Source organism: Solea senegalensis, linkage group LG1 (assembly GCF_019176455.1).
Source record: "Solea senegalensis isolate Sse05_10M linkage group LG1, IFAPA_SoseM_1, whole genome shotgun sequence".
NCBI lineage: Eukaryota > Metazoa > Chordata > Actinopteri > Pleuronectiformes > Soleidae > Solea > Solea senegalensis.
In genome coordinates, this window is record NC_058021.1 from 3401187 (window position 1) to 3424084 (window position 22898).

At 39.9% G+C, this 22898-nt stretch overlaps 1 protein-coding gene across 1 annotated transcript; it reads right to left on the minus strand.

Annotated features, from left to right (window-relative positions):
• Positions 1-396: 396 nt before the first annotated feature.
• Positions 397-20742, minus strand: LOC122772142 (kinesin-1 heavy chain). The gene is made up of 26 exons (XM_044029873.1): positions 20384-20742; positions 15142-15229; positions 14956-15029; positions 14748-14852; positions 14072-14120; positions 13296-13351; positions 13119-13206; positions 12911-13035; positions 12607-12711; positions 10692-10837; positions 10366-10514; positions 9911-10098; positions 9483-9551; positions 8520-8726; positions 7976-8119; positions 7652-7843; positions 6892-7009; positions 6675-6730; positions 6294-6403; positions 6056-6157; positions 5887-5947; positions 5667-5738; positions 5436-5540; positions 5090-5306; positions 4525-4660; positions 397-3494 (listed from the first exon to the last, which is right to left on the minus strand). Exons 1-26 carry the CDS (start codon positions 20507-20509, stop codon positions 3491-3493), a joined length of 2892 nt encoding a protein of 963 aa, XP_043885808.1. The 5' UTR covers positions 20510-20742; the 3' UTR covers positions 397-3490.
• Positions 20743-22898: the final 2156 nt, after the last annotated feature.

A 22898-nucleotide genomic window follows, 5' to 3' on the forward strand; every position in this document is an offset into this window, starting at 1 on the left:
CAATGATGTTTGGGTTGCCATGTTTGTTGTCAGTATTTCCAGCAGAGATAAAGGATGGACATGGCAGGTTTCTTTTTTTCTCTCACCATCTGATGCCCTTACCAATATCTATTACTGACTTAATGTGGATCTATAATTCATTTTGAACTATTCATTGTCCAAGTATAGTGTCTTAAATAACACTCTCAAATAAGTGGTAGCTGTTTAACTTTATATTCAGTCCCTACAGTTTAATGACTTTTACTATAAATTTAAACACTTCCAAATTAAAAGCATCCAAAATGAAAGACAGTCCATATGTTCTGACTCCCAATATTCCAACATCATTTGGTTTATGACAACACAATGAACAAAAATGTTGACCCAACACAAAAACAGGCCACATGAGCGCTGGGGCACTTTTTTCATAATTATTTAATCACACATACATTTACATCATGCAGTCAATCCAAAACTGTGATCTCATTAACTTCCCATCTCCGTCCGTATCAGAGCCCTGCCATTGTGTCCCAGTTCTCCAGGAATGATCCAGTACCTTTGTCCATTGATGGATCCTCAAAACTGTCCTTTTAAAAATTGACCAACTATTACACAGTAATAAAAAAAAGTGGATACACTTTTGTTTTTTTTATTATTATTTAGAATTATGCAAAATTCAAATTAATTCAGGAACAACATCAATAATATTCTCTGCTGTTTATTTATTATGTATTCCCCATATTTCATATCACGGTTTCTTTTTTTTTTGGTGAAAGGTCAAAGGATCAACATGATTGAGGTCCATGATGCTGCTCAGCTAATCTAGAAGATTACACAGAGGGAATAAACCATTATCGATAGACATCAAACACTTGTCCTGTCATAGACACGGGGAGCTACTCCTCTCGGCAGCTCATAGAAAGAAATTATTACTACATAAATTATTTGCCGTCAACAGTTTCATGAACATGACTTTGGATTTTTTTTTTTTAAAGTTCCAGTCAAAAACAGACACACATGGAGTGTTTTTAGTTTTTTTTCTGAGTGCAGATATTGTGAAGAAGTGCTATTAAACTGGACTTTCCTGTTCAGAGATGACAGGTTGCAGTACGACATTTTAATATGAGAAAGCCGCACTTCTCCTCCTCCACCATGTCCAGCTACATTTGTTCCCCCGGTCTGAAACCAAAGTGTCCTTTTCCAAATGAGGTTTCTATGATTTCCCTGTTGCACTCCGATATAGAGTAAATATGCAATGCAAAGTTTACCATGCGTGTTCAGAAAATTCATCTCTGAATGTTGGCAGGAAAAATACCATTTTGTTTTCAAGATCAATCCAAGAAGCCCTCAAAGAGAAAATACACCATGTTAGTGAAACTGCAGCCGACAGAGGAGGAGCGGGACAAAGCCGAACTTAGCATGGCAGGATCACCACGGTTTACTCACAAACACCTGCCAGCCGACTGATATTCAGTGTTTTTTTGTTTTGCTTTTTTGTTTTGTTTTTTTTTACAGTATATTGCACTTGCACAACATGTTAGTGTTCTCGTGCTGGGATTACAATCACAACGAGATCTTTGCGCCACTGTACCGGGGCGCCACAGGGTTAAAGACAAGAGGGGAAACAAAAAGCTGAGGTGGGAATTAAAATGACAAAAAAATTATAATTAAGAACACTAAAAAAAACAAAACAACAAACAAAACATAATAAATCCTACAACCCCTGACTAAGTTTTTGTTAAATAAACCCTTCCTCCAGATAATGACAGATAATTGTGCAATTTTAAGACCCTGCTCTCCTGATTGGCTGATCAGCGGCGAGGGTCCAACATCATCGACATCACCCTCCTGCCCGTCTGCCCGCTGCTCCCCCTTCAAATATGTATCTACCAACAATGAAAAGATACAGCAAATAAAACCAGCAACGACACGTCAAGGTTTGGGCAAATTTACAACCGGAAAAGGTTAAAGTTGGAAAGAAAAATGACAAGAGTGTTTTGAGTCGTGTGTGGTTTTCGAGGGAGGGAAGAATGAAAATGGATTATTCATAAAGGGATGGGCGTGGGAATTATCTGACAAACTTCACTTGGCAATTCTGCACTCCAAGAAAACAAACTCCAGGGGATGACATGAGCTACGCGACACGTTCAAGGAGCCTCGTAAATGTCATCACTTCTGCTAACACACACCACAAATGAGGTGGTCATGAGGTCATTGGAGTTTTTCTCTTTCTTTTCATTTTTTTTAATGAATTAAATCACTGATTAAATGCCGTTCCGATTGACTTTCTATAATCGGACGAATAATTGGGGGACTGAAAAACACGAATATAAAAGTGAGGGGAGAAGAGTGAGTGACAGTGACCCAGCTAAGACAGGACGAGCGCCTGAAGTGTATGTGCCCCGATGTGCGGAGGGAGATAAATAGCGTCCATTGATACAGCATGATTAACCACTGAGAGGAATAAGAACAATACGTTTATCTACTTAGCATAAAAGGTGGAAGTTTGTTTCCTTAATAGGATCTTTCTCCTGTTTTCCTTACTGTCCTACATTCTTTACATCCTTCTCATCAAGTCACCAACAACAAGTATAGGTTTTCCTTTTTAACTTAATGATAAAAACAGTGGGCCTCCACAGGTATTTAGCTCATTACATCTACAGTACACTGTCTTACATCGTGGATTTTTCTTTTCTCCAAATCCTTCTTTTATACCAGATTCCCATCCAGTTCTCTTTCTCCAGGGAGGCTTGTGCAGTGGTGCCAATTTTATATCTGTACAATAAAACACAACGGAACAGTAGTGCTCGACACTATCTAGTCAATTTCGAAACTGTACTCTTTTTTTTGGTAGTTTTTGTTTTTCCTTAAAGAAGCATGTAAAATCTAGCCAGAGAAAAAAGTGTGGTTAACAACCAATAATAGTAATAATGAAATGTACAGAGTTAGGCTATAGGGTCAAGCTATTTCTCTTGGTAGGGTCTCCATTCAGGTGTTTTTGTGTGTGTGTGTGTCCGGATCTTGCTACCATTACATTCAGCTTGGCACAGTGCAGAACTACTTGCACAATGATGACAGATGACAAGACACTGTGCAAATTAAAAATGAAAACTAAACCCACGCTACACATTTTATGAGTCAGGCGCAGTTTCGCTTGCCAAGGGTGCATAATCTTGCCTTTTTGCAAATTTAAACTTATCTTTGTCTTCTTTTTTCTTTTTCTTTTTTATTTACTATATCCAGTGAGAGAAAAGGAGATCAGTCATGGTGAGAATTGGGGGGAGGGAAAGAGGTGGGAGAGTGTGGGGATGAGGTGGTGAAGAGGATGAGCTGTACAGGCCAGGAATATTTATATATATATATTTATAATTCAGAAACTCCTTCTTGGCTCCAAAGCAGCGACAAGGAGCCTCTTTACTGTAATGGAATGACAGGTTGTTGGGGTGGGCGAGGGGGGCATGACATTGGCTTCTTCTTCTTCTGTGGTGCTGTCCTTCGATCCCACTGCTCTTCAGCTGCAGATGAACAGAAAACACACCGTTAGCCAATATCATATTTCGAAAATGGGACGTTTTACAATTTGTAATACTGGGCAGTGTGATAAAAAAGCTCATACAATAAAGTTATTGGTGTGATTTTCTATTTGTTGGATGGCCGTTAATGGGAAAAATCATTAATATTTCATGTGAGGGACTCAAAAAGTGCCCTCTCGCTCACTAACATACACTCCCAGTGATTTATTTTGGGAAGCCTGACAGTCACTCTCATGATTTCTAGTGACCTTTTACAAGATTCTTTTTACATTATATTACTATATAACAATTTTCAATTAAAAAATATATTTTTTTTGTGAAACTGCAACATTTTTTGATACTGTCTGTAATAGTTTTTGGTTAAAATTTTTTTTTTTACAATATTTTATATATGTTTTTCTAACTTTAGTTTTTAACATTATTAGATATATTGAGATTATTAGACATTACAATGGTTTTTTTGGTCATTCATTTGTAGCATTAGTTCCTCTGTGTACTGTGTCGTCATCAATTTGCGTCTGTGTTCTGTAAAGTTGGTTACAGGGCTAAATATTTACTAATCCTAAGCATATTTATATAATTCCAGTTCACCATTATCACAGTGATTCACTCATTTTGGTCCAGACAATAAAAAAAGTCTCAATAAAGCAACGGTACATTTTATTATACCTAGTTAAATGTGGCATGTGATTAATACGTGAAGTTCTCTTTTTTTCTCTATCCAGCCACTCGATGCATTAACAGAGACAAAACATGAAAGTTCAGTTGTCCAGGAGTTTATGAAACTTTGATTTGTGTCTCCTCAGATAAGTCTCAGCATAATGTCCATGTGAGCCCTTGTCCTGCCTCCTTCATGCTCAAGCTAGATATCCTACTGTTGTGAATGCATCTGATGCCGACAATCTCTCCCTGTATGTGTCATTATGTGAATGACAAACTCTGGAAAATGTTAAATGAACCCAATTTTCCATGTCTGAAAACAGCATCAGTGACGTTTTGTTGGTCCACTTACTTCTTGTCTGGTTTGCTGGTGCTTCCTCCCCTGATGGACACCGTCTGGCTGTTCTGGTAGAAGCTTCCACCGCTGCGGTTGATGTTGGGGTGGGTGGGAGACGCCACTGTGTGCTGCCCGGGTCGGATGGGTTTAGCTGACGGTGGGATGAAGACAAGATTTAGGACTCTTTTTTTTACACAAATGTCAAACCTAACAGCTGAGCTCACAGGGATTCTGGCCAATACCTACAACAGACCCAAACACGTCAGTGAAATAAAATTGTACCAGAGCCAACAGGAGTGACTGTCAGTGACTCCGCATACACGTTAGCGTGTAATGTTTGTATGCATCAGGGGGAGACAAAAAGCATTTATGCCGTGTGGTGCTAATGTTTTAGGCACTGCAGTTTTAAACTGTACGTAGAAATCCAAGAAAGAGTAAAATGTCAGACAAAGTTTGATCTGTGGCTGAAATTGGATTCAAGATTTTTTATTGTTACACTGTTCATGCCGGTCAGCTGAAATAAAGACCTCCCTCTCTGAATTAAACCAAGTAGACTGTTGTCGTGTTTTTCACTACTAACCGATCTGGGCCGAATGTCCCCTCCTGGCCATGTTTTTGGCTCTGACAGCTTCCTTGATGCGGTCCACCTCCTGCTGGTAGCGCTTGCGGTCGCGGGCGGCGTTCTCCTTGGCCTCCTTCAGAGCAGACTCCAGGGCCTTGACCCGCTCAGCCGTAGCACGAAGACGTTTTTCCAGTTTTGGAAGCTCACAGCGCAGGTCTGCATTATCACGCACCAGCTGCGGGACAGTTAACACACTTTTTAGTTGCCAATTGCGATGCACCCCTGACAAAAATGTCTTGGTTTCAAACTGTTTGGAGGATGGGAATCATCCTGGGATGCATGTGCATGTGCGAGTCCCCCCTACCTGTTTGTGAACCTTGGTGAGCTGTTCAAGATTGTTTTCAAGAAAGGAGATTTTCTGTTTCTGTGCAGCGCTGCCGCCTGTGTCGTCCGAGTCCATCTCAGCGCTCTGCACAACAAATAAGCACGATGATTACTACTACAGAAATGGACATATACCTGCTTTACTTTCATTTGATTTGAATAGGTTCTTCTTCTTAACTATCAGATGGAACCAAACCATTGAAAACGTTACCTTTTTCACTCTGGTGGCCAGATCCTGAACAAAAAGTTTCCTCAGGTTGTGCAGGGTCTGCAGCTCCTTAGCCTGGGATGAGAATAGTCAAATATAAAAGACTTTAATAAGACAAAGATCAACGCTGGATTTGTTTAACATGAGTTTATGGGCGTTGAAAGTGATTTTTCATTTTTGCAAGAAAATGTACTACCAGATGTTTAAAAAGACACAAACTCACCACTGTCTCTTCCAGACCCTTCAGGTCCTGTCTGGCCTGCTCCCTTCTGTCATGCATCACCCTGAAGAACAACAACAAAACATAGTTTTTAAGAAAAGACGAGAAAAATCATGCTGTATGAAATATCCGTTGCAGTCACTATTTCGGGCAATTGTGTGTGTAAACGTACGTGAGGTCGTGAAGCTTGCGGCTCTTGTCCTGGTCGGCACTTTTAAGTTTCTCATGCTCCACTCTGAGACGCTCCTGCTCCAGCATGATCTTCTGGTTCAGACTGAAAGAAAGAGAAACATTATTAACTGCCTCATCCAAGTAAATCGCCAACATGCATTGCTTTCTTTGTGATTTTAAATGACCCTTTATCAGGTTGTAGTAAAAGAATGAATTTTAGACATAAACTGAATCCTTACTCCTGCAGTTCAGTGATCAGTTTTTCTTTGTCGTCCAGCTCATCTCTCAGGCTGCTGATCTGTTTCTGGTGAGCCTCACGGTGAGAGTGAATCTGCTTCTCCACTGCTTCCTGATTTCACACACACACAAAATGTACAGAAAATTTATTTCAAAGAATACATTACAAAAATATAATAAAGAAAACCAGCAGGCTGGAACATGCCCTTATTGCTGTTTTTTTAAATATGTATGTTCACTTTCTGTGGTTAATTTCTTTTGCCCTGATAGCAGCACTAATTTAATATAATGTTTAAACTAATTAAGAAAGACACTGTAAAATTCCTTGCTCTACACCAGTAAACTGCTCTGGTATTAATGTTTAATGGAGCAGAGGGACAAACCTTGACTTCATTTGCCGTCTGGATCTCATTCTCTTTCTCCATAGCATGAACTTTCTCTGTAAAACAAAAACATATAGATTTCATTGTCAGATTTCTGAACACCATGAAAGTATTAGTCCTTCACAGCAGGTCCCAACAACTGTGCCTTAACTTGAAGAGACACGCTCCTGATTTCAGATTAAAGTCATTGTACGTAAAATGCTGAATTATCTCTTACCCTGAGCGCTGATTTTGACAAGCTCTTCATTGAGCGCGTCAACATTTTCCTCCAGCTGCCTCTTCTTGTGCTCAACATTGTGCAGGTACTCAGTTAGGGACTTGATTTTAGCCTCATGCTGTAGAAACAAGACACAAAACAGATAGTAAATAATGACACATTCTAATGATTTGTGTATATTCAGTTATGCTTAGTGGTGTCAAGTTAATTGTAGCTACCAATGTCAAATATTGGACATGCACCAAAAATTCGGCCACCAATATTTATTATCAATGTACTATATGTGTATGTATATATATATATATATATATAATTGCAATGCCTTGACTTTAGTGAGGTAAATACACCAAGTCCCAGCCATAAGAATAAAATCACATTAAAGAAAAAACAACGGTACAGAACTGGTATAATAATTTCTTTTGTGTTTCGGTCAACAATTTTCATTTCGGTGCATCCCTATCGAATATTTAAATTCTAACGCTATTAGTGCAGTAACGTCTTGTTTACTTCCTGTGGGGGCTCTCGTTAGACCATACAAATGCAACCACACCATCCAAACAAGCAGCAGCAACACCTAACCTTTTAAGTTAAAGACACTATTAAACAATATTACCAGAATTCATGTCATCTTTGTGTTAATGCTTCATTAACTAACTGATTGATTTAACATTTAGCCATCAATTACAACCAGCTTCAGTATTCAGACAAAACAGTTAATTACCTTTTAATAAATCGCTCAACAGCCGCGGTTCCCACATACCTGAGAGATGCGCAGCTGGCAGGCAGCGAGCTCCTTTTCGTTCTCGTCCATTTTCTTATTGCTCTCTGACTGAGTGTTCTCCAGCTGCTTGCAGCGCTTCGCCATGGTCTTCACCTCACTCTTCATCTTACTGATGTAGAGACGAGCCACCGTGAACTCCTCGTCGATGAGACCGCTGCCTCCGTCGTGTTGCTAGAAAGACCAACAAAAAGAGGGTTAAGAGCAGGGAAAAGACCAAAAACAGCCAATTAAAAACTGGATAAAATGGTAACTTTGCACTAACATTATTTTGCTATGGTAACAGTGCAGAAACAATCTCTGTACCTTGATGTCATTGCTGCCCACTGCAATACCAATCTCGGCCAAGTCTTTGAGCAGTGACGACATCATCTCAGTCACCCTCTTCTTCTGGTGGTTGGACATCTCCTTCAGCTTCTGGAGCTCAGAGTCCAGCGACGACAGAATGGACTAGAGGAAAAAAGAAGATTTAAACATCAAATATATAGAAAAATATGGATAAAGGCAGATTATTGGGAGGTACACTGTGTTGACGCCAGTAATAATTCAGATTCTCAGATGAATATGGCACCAAGTGAGAGGTCACGCATTTCACCAGTACAAGTGGATAATTAGTCTAATCAAGATCAAATACTCTGTCAAATTCTGTGACCATTGGCTTTAATTTATTTATTTATTATGCATGTATTACGTTTTAAATACTGTGAGAAAGGAAGAGGCTGGAGCAGCATTAAATTGACTTATGCATCAGCAGGTTCTGTTATTCCTAGAGGCTGCACAAGTCTAAATTTAGCGTTGCATGTCCGTGTTAACAGTAAGTCATTAATATTAAAGCATTACAGTGCCTCACCGATTTCTGGCTGAGCTCTTCGCTGATGGCCTCAAACTCCTTGGTCTTATCTTCCACCTCCTGACTCTTCTGGTCATAGTTGACGGCCAGCTCCTCCAAAGCCTGCAGCACCTCCTTCACCTCATCCTTGGAGGCCTCGTTCTCCGCCTGCAGGCGGTTCAGCTCCACCTGCAAGTTCTCGTGATCACGGCGGGAGGAGGCCAGAAGCTGCATGGACGGGTGAGAAACGTAATTAGAGCTGCAGCAATTAGTCAGTGTTTGTTATAATATGGATGAATAAGCAATTTGCATTGTAATTTGGCCTCTTATGAAACAGGGTTCAGCCCTGCTGACTTTTCTCTGGTATTTCAGACGTGTGCGACAGTCATGAAAGCGTCAGAAGCCCTCAGGCAGGGAGTTAGAATTCAACGGTGTATAAATCTGTGAAAGACCTTAATGAGAATGAGTAATCGCTGTAATTGCAAAAAAAAGAAATTGAAATTGTAACGGATGTTTCGTGATCATGAAAACGGGGCTGAAATGAATGACACTAACACATATCAGCCACGACATTAAAACCTGTCACTGCATTTAAAGGTGCAATGTGTAAGAATTAGGAGAGTTAATCAACAGAAACTGAATATACTTCCCATAACGCATGCAAGTCTTTCATTAGTTACAATCTGTATTCTCACTTTTAGACGTCACTAGTTCTTACACACTGGCCCTTTAATGTTGTGGCTCATCTATGGCCTTTAAAAAAAATCTTCATTCAGAACCATCATTCATTCTCTCTGTATCCTCATGGCGTGTGAGCATAAAGAAGAACTGAATCTGCCAGAACAATAAATCCAGTTCCAGGTTTCAATGCTGTGGCTAATTTGTGTGAACATGACTTGACAGTTTCATGTGCTGAGTCTTTCCACAGATCCGAGGTCTGCAAAGATAAAAAGCCAGGCCACATGTTGATCTTCGTGTACTCACCTCCTCCTGGTCCAGCATCTGCTGCTTCAGTTTCTCTGCCAGCTGGCTCTGTTGGTTGATCTCCTCATCCTGTAATGTTCAAAGACACACAGCAACATTAGCAAGAACACAAGGGCAGCGAGTGCAATGAGTATTTTCATAATTAATTTATCCGTTGATTACTTTCCACATTAATCAATTACTTGTTCAGTCCACAGAGTCTCCGGAAATGTCAGTAAACCTTAAAATGACAACATTCTCAAATATCTTGTTTCATCTAAAACTAAAACATGTTTATTTATTTCTGCTTTCTATCTGATAATGAAGCAAAGAAAACCAAAAAAATAAGATGACAGATCAAGCGACAAAAGCTTTAGAACAAATAGCAAATGTGTTTGTTTTTTGTTATAAGAATATGTGTATTACTAATCCTAGAATGATGTTCTCACCTTATCATCCAGCTGTTTATAAAGCTTGGTCAGCTCAGCCTCACACTTGTCCTTCTCCACATCGGTGAGGCGAACTCCGGGCACGTTGGGTGTGGAAGCTGGCTTGTCGTTGAGTATGTTGTCGAGGGCCAGAACCTCAGCGTTGGCCTTCTCCTTATCAAACTGCTCTTCCACTGGCACACTCTCACCTGAGGTGGGCGATCAGATTATGGTCAATATGTTGTTCAGAGCAGTGTTTCCCAAACCTTCTACATTGGGGGACCCACGTTGCAAACATGACCCAAATCACCTTATTATTACAAGCGCAAATTTGTGCATAAAGTTGCGGCTAAAACACACATAACTCTGAAGTATCAGTAACTAATGATTTGTTTGACGACCCAGTCTTGGGGAATCTCTAGATTCTAGAGCATAAAGAGTTCATCTAAAAAAATAAAAATAGAGCATATCCTCACCATTTCTCCAGCGGTTGAGCTCATTCTCCAACCAGGTGACGGTGCTCCTCAGGGTCTTATTCTTCTCTTTCTCCCTCTCATACTTCTGCTTCCACTGCTCTGCTGTGAGCTCAATGTTCACAACGACTGTGTTCTTGATAGTCTTTGCTCTGGATGTAGAATAAAAATGGATCAATATTACCACCTTAGCTGCGGTCTCTCAGAAAGTATCGACATCACATATGGACTCATTCAACTCTGGTTTAGCTCGGAACTCAAATATTGAGGTCCTAGAAAAAAACAAACAATACAGAACACTTCAAACATGATATAACTGGACAGCTAACCTTTGTCCAAACATGAGTGTGGATTTGGTTTCAGCCTCATTATAGGAGGAAGGTGAGCAGCAGATAACAATGGTGGTCCGACAGTTACCACCCAGCGAGTCCTGCAGGATACGGGTCATCTTGCTGTCTCGATATGGGATGTAGGCCTGGCAATCACACAAGAACAGAAGAACAATATATAAATACAGAGAATGAACTGGGAAGAAGAGACTACAGTCAAGTACAGCAGGCTAACTATATTAGAGAGTTAAGTTGAATAAAATTACTGACTGATGCATAAAACATCTTCTTTTATAGGGTCACATCAACATTGACCAACTGCCAAAATCAATTAAACCCTCATTGGGGAGAAGGAGCACAGATGCTGTTTAATATAGCAAATGTCCTATTTTTAGTGAGTGTAGCTGTAGTTTAGGGATGTGGTTCCCATTCCTCAAGCCTGGGCCAGTATTGGGCCTTGGGCTTGGTTGAACTGGGTCGCAAAATCCATGCATTGTTGTAGTGTATTTTTCTTTTCCTTAGAAATGTCAAACTTTTTATTCCATATCCCAAGTGTCAGCCACTCATACTCATAATGCCAAGCTATAACCACCTTGTCTGTGATAAAAAGGCCAAGGGCTTATAGTGGTGATACATTAAGTATAGTATTATGTCATCAGTAATGGAACACTATCGGCTCTGTAGCCCCACAAATGTGATAACTTCTGCCCAGTCCATGTAGTCAAACAGGTTTGAAATCGCTGGTGTAGGGCACATTTGTGTAAGTAGATTGATTTTTGGCTTGAAGGAGAGGCCTCCATTTACATTATTGTACGCAATTTCCTCTGAGAAACCCTACAATTGTGGTAATTACCAAAAAGCGACGAAAGTAATAAGAAAACAAATGAAACAAAGTGTTGTTCTGATTCTCCATCTTCCTGAAACCAAAGACGAGGCCAGTGGTCACACCAGCACTCAGCCAACAGAGTGCTATAACTTATCTTACAGCTCTTGTTAGCTTAGTTATGTCAGAAGCATCAATATTCTGTTGCTGACACAAGTAGCTGAGCAGAGGCACCGTGCTATAAATCTTCAGACACCAGTACACTCGTCCAGGCGTCGTACAATGGTTCATCTGTTTATACCCTCACAGATATATCAGCAGCCGTCCGCCCCAGGTTGTTTACAGAGTGCAGGGGGACGAGAACAATCCATTCATTGATCAAATTGAAAACTGTGAAATTGGTACAGAATAGCTTAAGTCAAACACTGCTTGGAGGAAAGTTTGTGTCTCCTCAAATTATAGTTAAAAAAGGTTGAGATGAAAAAAGCTGCTGGTTCACAAATGTAACACGTCACTCTGAGGCCGTGGAGCTAATGAAAGGAACAGTCAGCAATATCAACTCATATCTGACATGAAAGAAGAGTCACCTGAGGTCTGAACTGATCCAATACTTTATAAGCTGATTTAGGTAGATGATGATGATGACGACGAGAAAATCAAATTTGAACACATTATGATATGTAGTTGAGATTAAAGCTTGACAGAAAAGGTAGTTAAGTGTGTTGTCGTAAACCACCCCATTCCCACTAGTTAGAAAAAACAGTTCCAACAGGTTTTTTTCTCATAGAGAATCAGTTTAATCAGCATTAATTCCCAGGTCATATTACTCTGCATTGCACGCAGGTATTAGTATTGTGACGCAAGGCCCGGGTGAACAAAGTCATTTCTACGTAGTCTGCTGTATTTCGGGCAGCAATGCAAAATCTAATGTCATTTTCAGATGCAACACTAAGACGTTCTTCCGGTCATGAGCGTAGTAGTAGATCTATTGACTAATTTTGGTGTGAAAGAGCATTTACAGTATAAACGTAAGCACTAAAACCCCGCAGAAGAACGTGATATCTACACGATGGCAGCAGACGAAACACTGACCGTTCCCTCAGCCAGAGCGGAGATGACGTTTCCCAGGGAGGACAGGGACTTGTTGATGTTCTTGGCTTCATCCAGCAAAGCTCCCTCCGCTCCCGTTTTACTGACCTGAAAATCACACGGAACAAACAGCAACAACCTCAGCACAATCCCGTGCAGTCAAACAAAGAACAAAGTGTAATCTGAGTCGGAGAAAACTGAATTACAAGAAGACAATAACCGTGAAATGGATCTATTCTTGTATGAGAAGGGATATGCCTAATTGGGCCAATAACAGGTGGCTTAGCTTTCCTTTGCAGCTTCATACCTTTTCACTACCAGCCAGATCCACCAGGTAGAGTTTACCACTGAGCTTTTGCTCCGTCTGAGTGTTCTCTTGTTTGACATTTATCAGGAAGATACTGTGACTCCTGGAGCTGTGTTCATTCATGTCTACAAGAGGGAGAATTTTGTGTTAAAAAAAGTCTCTGTGTTTATGAGACAGATTATTTGGTAAAAACAGAATGGTATCTTACTTGTAACTGCTACATGTCTGTTAGATTTTCCTTCATCAATTGTATCCATGACCTCCTCTGGGCTGCAGACAAACCTCTCAGTGCAGCCCTTTAAAAAAGAAAAGGACACAAGGTGAGATTAATGGCTCGAACAGCTTTTACCAGATATTTGACGTGAAACAGCAGACTAGATCTGACCTTGACATAGGGTACTCTGTTTTTGTCTTCATGCACTGACAAATTGGTCTTCGACACTGGAAATAAAAGGGAAAAACAAGTCAGAGGACAAAACACTAAGCATGTCGTCTTGAACAGTTCTGTGCCATTCAAGTCAGGGTTTGAAATTATGTGTAAAAACTTTAAAACCTAGAACTTATTAAGGACTTAGCAAATTGTGTCCTTAAGAAGATGAATAAGAAAATTCAGAAATGGTGATTAAACTGTACGCCTGGGAACTTCAAATATTACATGCAGCCTTTGCTTCCCCTCCTACTGCCAGTTTTTAAATGACCCCTGGTCAACACTGTTCAAATGGACTTGGATATCCATGGAAGCTCATTTCCCATCAGGAAATTACTTTGAAAATCCCTTCACTCTGGCCAATTTTGAGGATTTCAAATGAAAAACTTCCACTCTGCAGGTTCATATTACTTGACATAGACCCATCATCTAATCATGACCAAGCGTTGTGATGCATTTTCGTCTTTCAAAACATAAATGGAGTCTTCACTAAAACAGCGGTGGAGAACCAAACAGTGAAAGACTAAACTACAAGATTCAAGAATAATGTGAGTATTTTCATCTTTTACGTTTTATAAGCATTAGTCAAGTTTATGACCAATCACTTTAGTGTCCATTTTATATTTGACAAATAACAGCAATGGCATCATATTTGCAGCCAACCTGCTCCATATTTTATACATTTGCATCAGCTTGCTCCGTCGAGAGATGTGAAATGTGCCACAGCCACTTACCATCCAACAGGTCCCGGATCTTGTCTAAGTAGATTTCAAAATATGAAACCTAAAATATGAAAATGAGACAGAGGAAGAGCCTTATTATTTCACAATCCAGCAAAAATTCTAAACTCTAGTTTAACCGTTTATAATAGATGGGACATGTTCCAATTATTGCTGCCCGGGGACAAACCACATAGATGACTACAACATGAATGGATGGCATTAAAACAGTCGTGCAGACTATCGTAAGGGAAAAATGTCTGGTAACCATGACATTCTGAAGAAAAGTGGTTATTTTTGGCTGGATGGCAACAGCAGCAGCCAGCCCAACACAACAAAGATGCAAGCCACTCCACACACTGGTCTATGGTGTGTGAAAACACTGCCTGATGACATGAGAGAAACGGTTGGTGCCAGTGTGTAAAACTCCCAGCACTCATCATGCCTACCATTGTCTTAGTTTGTTTTTAACATCATAATGAGGGTAACATAATCAAAAATACCAATAAATTCATTCTTGACAAAAAGTGAGTGGTTGTCCCAACACAGAATAAATTCCCTCAGAGACGCTTTGTTTACGAGCGAGGGACTGACGAGCAGTCCTCTGGCCACAACTGTGGTCAGTGTGGAAGCATAAAAACAAAAGCGGCGTGTATAAACAGATAACAAAAAAACATATTTTTCGTCTTACTTTGATGTGGAACTCCAGATTTTCATCCATGGAATAGATGTAGTTAAAAATGTCTTGAACTATCCTGGGGATGATACCCATTGAATCTGTGTCATGGAGATTCCCCTGCAAACAGAGGGCAAATTAATGTCATGTTATGAACAAACATGGATGATTTCATTCAACGCACATTTCAGTTGAGAGTCCAATGAGTAAAGTTAATCCTTACCTCCATGGTATGTGTTTTACCAGATGATGTCTGTCCATATGCAAAAATGGTTCCATTGTATCCCTCCAGAACATCTATAGAACACCAAGCAGAGTGTGTTGAAGTAATGATTCAAAAAAGTGGTTGTGGTTAAGTTAATCATGGGCTGTGAACATACTGGAAAAAATACAAAAAGGAACACATCACCTTTTACAATCTTCTGGGCGCAGGCGTTGTACACTTGTTCCTGTGATGTATTTGACTGAAACACTCTGTCGAACGCGTATGGTTTACCCTGAAATAAACAAGAGGAAGAAGAGTGAGCGACAGATACAATATACAAACACCCAGCACTCTATTCAAGACAATATTCTGTGCACACAACAAAACACGATGTACTGACATCAGGGCTGCAACCATCATTAAATTAATCACTTAATAATTGATTACTAAATTAATCGTCAACTATTTTGTATCATTAAAACAAGTTTTCAGATTTTTCAGCTTCTTAAATGTGAATATTTTCTGGTTTCTTTGCTCCATACAATGAAGAAATCGTCAAAACTGAATCATTTTGGTTTGTGGACAAAACAAGACATTTGAGAGTATCATCATTTCCAGGTTTGAAAAACACTGAACACATTTTCTGACATTTTACATATCAAACAAGTACCTGGTCTTGGTCTACAAGTACTACCTTTTTATCTTAATAATACATTTAAAAATAAAGGACAACCTTATCTTACTTGATTAATTGAGACAATAATCAACAGATTGATCAATTGTGAAATCAATCGTTAGTTGTAATGCTAATTAACATGAATTTGGCGTCGTGAAAAGAGACGAGATATGTTAGATCTAGTTTTCCCCTGGTTTTAAAGACTGTTGCAGTAATGATATTGCAGTCAACTATTATGCTATCAAATAAAATTCATGAAATCAGACATTAAAATTATATGAGAAGTCAGGTCACAACTCTTCTTCATACACCCTTTATTAAATATTAAAAAGAATACAGAAATAGCTGAAAATGTGGTTTCTTTTTTACTTCATAAAATATTTCATTCAGTATTTACAATTTATTGTCACTGGCCTGTGAGAAGAAATCTTTTCATGAGCTCATACAAAACAACTTCTCTACCTTGTTTCTCATAATACCTGCCTGACTGAAGTGCGCAACTATTTGTTTTAAATATTTCTCAGCCATTTTGTCAATATTTGACAGCAACGACAATCCTTCCTTGGAAAAAAAGTGGTACAATGGAAACAATGTTTTAGTTAGGGCTGGAAACATTTATCACGTTTTTACAAGTTCCATAAATTAATATTTTGTGGCTCCTTTGCTCTTCTATGACCGCAAACAATATCTCAGGTCTGTGGACGGAACAGAACACGTTTTTTGAGGTCATAGTCTATTGAGGTTTGGAAAACAACAAGCATCAGTTTTTGCTTTTTATAGATGAATAGTAACACCTTAACCCAGGAATAAATAAACAGATGAATTGACACTCTGAAAATAACCATTGCTTGCCTTGCAGCCCCAGCACGAGTAAACAACTTTCAAACAAGGAAGTCTCAAACTGTTTGCAAATAAACTCATCCTCAGTGGTGGCAGCAGCATTTTACTTTTCCTGTAAAAATCAGGATCCTCGTCCTCTTTCAGCTTCTCTCGTCGCATTTATTGGCACACCATTTATAACAAACTAATCTAGACCCTGAGCTTTTCCCACTCACTTAAGAGCCAGCCTGCGTCAAAGGTTGTGATATTCCACAGTTGGCCAAAACTTCAAAAGAACATTTACAGTGAAAGAGTGATCAATAGATGGACTTAGGAAGGCAACTGCCTGGGATTAAAAAGTGATGCTATATGCAATTCTGAGGTTCAGCTTGGATGGCACACCATCTTCTTTGGAGGTTTGAAGTCTCAGCTGACTCATCGCCAGCCTGATGTGGGTGGGGTTCTGGATGTGATGTATTAGGAGCTTTTGAACAAGACAGCTAATACATGCAATACCGCAGGTTGCAAAACGTTTGCAATGTTTGAGTGGCAAGGGATTCAAATGGACAGGTTCAGTGTAAACACCTGTGAGTGCAAGAGGAAGCTGAGCACAAGTAGCTAGTGTCACCTTGGAGACAGCCATGGTTGGGGCACAGTCGTTAAGACTCCATGTTAACAAATTCACATCAAGCAAAAACCAACTAATATCTCAGTCAGTGAAAAAGGATTCAGACTACTGCTCCTGTTGCAATACCCTCAGAAAGATGGTCACATCTAAAGTGCAGTTTGGTGCAACAGAGACCAGCAGCATCTAAAGATGTAGATAGTTCACTCCAGCTCGCTATATCCTAGCAATTAACCCCCTAAGAGCTGCCATTCGCCTTGTTATCTATGATAATAATAGGATAATTTGCTGATTATAAAATTACAGTGAAAATAATTGTTAAATGTATTCACAAGTGCTGTGTCATGTTTACTCTTCCTGTTATGACAATTCATAAGATAAGCTATTCAGGGGGCACAGTCCAGGGTTATTCTCCAGCATTCACGTGAGTCTAGTTGTATGATGCACAAAGACTATGTGGATTTATAATGCTTCCTGGTCCACAGCTGGCTTGGGGAAAAAAAGTTGATTTCTTCTAAATGATTTTAGTTGAATTGTTTTTTTTCCTCTCATGCAGATCCACCTCTACAGTATCTAAAAGTATAGTCCTGCTGTTGCAGGACATTCCAGAATGCTTTACGCAAATAGTAGATGCAACAACAAAGCTGAGGAGAATGAGGTGATCTTGAACATGCACAACTGACAGGAAGGTAATGGATGAATGAATAATTCACATGCTCCATACTTACACTTCACTGACAAAACTAGCTTGAGAAACTGGGCAAGTTACGACTAGAGGTCAACCTATATGGTTTTTTTCTACAACTGAGGCTGATCTTTAGAAATCAGGGCAGTTTGGCCAATTTTATTTTTCCCTCCATCTATCAAAATATAACAGATTAATAACAATAATAATGACGATAAATAATATGATTGCTAAAGAATGACGCAACACTAGTGATTGAGTCATTAAATCCTCATTTACTCATTTATACTAACAGAGTTTAAACTGCAACCAGTGGAGTCTAGCCCTAGTGGGTATTTAATAAATTCTTAATTCCTGATTAGCTTCGCCAGCAAACCAGAAGACTACGTCCAAATTTAATACATGGCCCACGGCAACAACACCAATTCCCACTTATCAGGAAACTGAGGCTTACTCCCTTTATGGACACAAGCAAAATTTCTTCACTTCACAACAGGCAAAGTGACAAAGTGATTAAGCATTGATGTTGAGGCTTCAGTCCTAATAAGAGGTTCCACACCCTAGGTTGCTCCATGATGGATAAGATATATGAGATAACTGTGGACAAGAGCATCAGCAAGTGTACATCACCATCATAATTTCCCTCCCTACCCAGAGAGATTGCCCAGCACCTGGCCAACTGCCTGCTCTGATTGGTTGCACAGCTAGTAACCAGGAGAGAAAACACAAGAGGGATTACCCAAGAGGCCTGGGATGCTGCTTACTGGCACTATATTGTTGTACATCCCAAAGTAGATGCACCAGCAGTGGCTACTAGGATCTGGGCTGCAGCTCTTGCAGCTCTCACAATGTGCACTGTTATTTGGGCACAAACATGACTGGCATTCTGAACTGGGCAGGGCCACATTGTGTCCGAGGGGCACAGACAATATGCTATTGGTTATAGGCCTGAAGTCATCCTTTATGATTGTAGATAAATATTATTTTTTAAATTTGCAGCATTTGGTGCTCACTGATGTAAGTTATGATTGTTCATTATTCAATATTGGTACATCAATGTTCATAATCATGTGGAATTCTAGCAGTGATCCTCAATCTAGCAGCAGCTCAGGGGAAAACGTTTCCGTAGACGTGTTTCCATAGGTTTTATATATATATATATATATATATATATATAAATAAGACGAGGACACCAAAGTCCACAAAGAGAACGACAGCCTGTTGTTAAGAAAAACTAATGTTTAACCAGATCCGTTTTTAAATGACACGCCACTGACTTTTGCACATCACATGTCACAACTTGATGTGAGGCCGGACTTACGTTTCTTTTTTATTTACTACCACTACCACTAACAGTCCAAAGGAATATGAAAATACCAAACTTTTTTTTTGACGCATGTTTAAGGCATGCTACAGAATATAATGGCATGAATACAGGTTGCACAGTGTCTTTTTAAGACACTGTACAAGCCCATGATGACAAAGCATGACAAACACCAAGTTGACCACAAAGCAAATACTTTCTTCATTCAGTAAAGTGGAGGCACTGACATTTATAAAGGCATTTCCTCCTTTTGTCAAGGTTGAAACTGTGCCCTTGCAATTATCCTTATCAAATGCTGGGGGGTCTGCCGAATTCCGGGGCACTTAACCCAAGACAACAAACTATGCTCACAGTTTATTATTTTTGTGCAATCAATGCATGTTATGTTTTAACCAGGATTTTCAGTTGAGGCTCCCTGATGTACATCATGGTTAAAACATAGATGCAATTGAAAACAAAATGTTGCTGATTGGGTCATTAAGTGCAGTGTGTCCAGATATTACAGGCCAATTGATCATCTTTAACCAGCAGATAACTGTCAAAGATATGTTTACATTCTCTGACTCCTATTTTGTAACTTGGGCTTTTAGTTTATTTGTTTGGTTCCGTTTGGTGGGGGTATATTAAAGAGCTCTTGGTCAACATGGGGGCTTGTTATATTGTCAGCTGGTCAACTAGCTAATGTTAGCTTTAATTAAGCCACAGTATTAAAACTAGCTAGCTAGCCAAGGCCGGCTAATCTGTCAACTACCAGCTGGCCTAGCCTGCTAGCCAACAGTGGGCTAGCCACCTCGAAATCAAAGCTGGTTGACATGTTATGCTGACGCAAACAGTTCACCATTAATGCATATATTGTTAGATATGAAGGGTTACTCATAACATTGTGTTGCGATAAGAAATGAAGTGAATATCGTGCAGGATTGTCAGGCTAACGCTGACGACATTTAAACCAGCCGATGTGTTGGTGGCTTTGTTGAATGACAGCTCGCTAGCCGTGACAGGGCAACAGTGATATTTAACGACAACAGCACGTCGACAAGCTAATTTAAACCGCGCATTGTACGCTGCTGTCGAAAGTCCAGCAATATTAGCTTATCATGTAACGAGTTAAGTGTAATTAAAAGGTGTGTGTTGGGCCAGAAGCAGGCAGCAGCCTCAGGAGAGAAACAGCGCAGCGGTCTACAGGTCAACCCGATGCTAACGTTAGCTAACAAGCTAACTACGGTAGCCACAAGACAATCAAAAATGGCGTACCACAGACAGCGCCAGTGGGCTGTGTCTCACAAGCGGCTAAAGGCCATTATCAAAACAACTCACCGCGATAATAACGGTCTCTTCCCCTTGAAACTTGGGAATGTATCTGTCGCCTCTGGTCACCTCGGAGCTGTTGAGGGGCCTAAAACGGCACATCACTTTGATGGTGCACTCCGCCGGGTCGGCCATCTTCCACGGTTCACAAATGGAAATTCACCAATAAAATTAAAAGTATATCCTGGATCCCAGCGGCGGCCGCGCGGGACGAAATGGGAGGCTGAGCCCCTCAGTCCCAACGTCAGGTTTTCAAAAAGGTCGATGAAAACCTGTGGGGCATTCAACAGAAATCCCTGTGTTAGTCTCAGACGGTTCCTGCTCCTGTTAGGAAGCCATGATACCGGCGGATGAGCGGCTGGTCACCTCACCCCTGCTGCTGCTGTGGATGTGGATCTCTATGACGTCACCCCGGCGCTCCCCTTCTCACTGTTTTGTTAAAATCATTAAAGAAATCTCTTAAAAATCAAATGAGACTCTATCTTGAAACACTGAAAGAATTGTCGTATTAAACTATTAGTATTTACAAAGCTTTACATTCCTATCTTTAAAAAAAAAATGTACATACACACTGTATATGAGCGTTATAGCCTAAAGAAAAACCCTGATTTTTGATTGTTTGTGTTGTTGGCATACCTACTTTGGTTTTGGCGTTTTACACCAATTAGCACTCTCTATGTTGCACTAGTCCTCACAATTACATGTCTCTGCCCTCTGGATATAATGATCAGTTGTCTTCCTTTGTTACTGTTGCCTTTCATCCATGTGCAGTAAAAGATGACACAACCACAAAGATTAATGTAAGTACTGGATGATTGAATCCAGAAAAGGGTATTAATGAAATGCTAGAATAATTTCAGAATGATTAGTGCCCAGCATCAAATCTGTGCATGGGTAGCCGGGGAAAATGAATTTCAACTTTAACTTGTGCTGTCCATTTGTTTCCTGTGGAAAATATAGCTATTTTTATTTGTTTTGTGACAATTACTCGAAATGCATGTATTAGTACTGGATGAAGAATGTGAGTTCGGCAGCAGAACTTTGAGTGAAACTTTGCATTGATAGTCCATTAGTAAGCAACGGGTATAGATAAAAAAAAAGAAAAGATAATAAGTTGACGCTTGTTCAACTGATGACTGTCATACAATTAACTGACTGCCAGGAAACTATAAATTGTGCTCTACATATACTCTGATTGTGCCAGCATCGTATTAGTTGACTTTCTATCTCTGCTTATAGCCTATAGTCTGTCACTTGGATAAGTAAACAGTAACAACATACCACAAGTATGACACATTCTTAGTTGCTTAGTTGACAGTCAATGGACTAATAGTAAGGATAATACAGTTGCAAATGTGATGTGTCAGGACCTTCTAATTATAGTGTAAAACAGCTGAGAACATTGGATATAAATAAGTGTCAACTGATTATCTGTTGACATGAGTGGCTGAACATGTGCATTTCATATCCACATCAAATTGTGTGTATGTGTTGTGTGTTTTTAAAGTAGCCCTGTACATGATACAAACAAGTTACAGGCCTATAATTACAAAAATTCACACTAACAATTACCAAGAATATGAGATTTTGACATAAAGTACACACTAATATAGTAATATAGCGTACACATAGTATGACAAGTATAACCCAGTAATAATAATAATAGAGGTTGCGCATCCATGTTGTGTGGGCAAGCCTTTTTGAAGACCATGAATCTAATTCCAACTTAAGATCCTGTGGTTTTTCTTTTAAGTACTTTGAATATACATTGATTTACTGTAAATATTTGTGTGAAGTGGAGCAAAAGTTTCCATTTGATGTGCAACCATAAATAACTGAGATCTAGACGTTTCACTGATGGCCTGAATGAAGCACTGGAGCAGGCCAACACAAGAGGCATGTTTTATTTATGTCGCTTTGAGGGAAATATGAGGGGAACAATTAGTAACACTGGAGCAGTTGTTACACCCCAAACAGGATATACAGCACAGTACATGTCGCCTGTGACTCAGCTGTCTATACTGCTATGAGCGCTGCAGCTGTACGACCTCACTCCTCCGGAATAAAATAGCATGATGTCTGACCTCATTCAACAGATGCCATAACGTAGCAAAATGCTGTGGCAAACCACAAGTGGCTGCTGGATACATTTCCTCACCACTCCCCGAAACACAGAGGGCTATCCTTTTTCATGCTCGACTTCTCATAGCTCACCCAAATACCAGTTCTACTGGCCCACTTGTGTGTTCACAGAGGGAGCGAGAGGGCGTGGCGCTGCTCTGCGAGCTAACAGGGTAGTCTGGTTGTTAGAGAGCGACAAGTCCCCTAAGACCAGATCGTCTACTGTTCAGCATTTATGGGTTTGGGAGAGAAAAAAGGAAGGGTTACTCAGTAATCTGAGCTGGTTTCATACTTTTATCTTCTTCACTTTGCTACTTTGAATTAGGGAACACACACACACACACACTCACTAAGGGGCTCAAAACACAAGCCTATTAGTTGACAGCTGTGTCTGAGTTATTAT

Bases quoted from the DNA above. Each gene is read 5' to 3' on its own strand.
- LOC122772142 (XM_044029873.1), bottom strand. From the start codon at position 20,509: ATGGCCGACCCGGCGGAGTGCACCATCAAAGTGATGTGCCGTTTTAGG. The intron at 10,838-12,606 runs GTCAGTGTTTCG...TGTGATTGCCAG, and splicing joins CCGCTCTGGCTGAGGGAACG to GCCTACATCCCATATCGAGA. The intron at 5,541-5,666 runs GTAACGTTTTCA...TTTGTTGTGCAG, and splicing joins TGGCCACCAGAGTGAAAAAG to AGCGCTGAGATGGACTCGGA.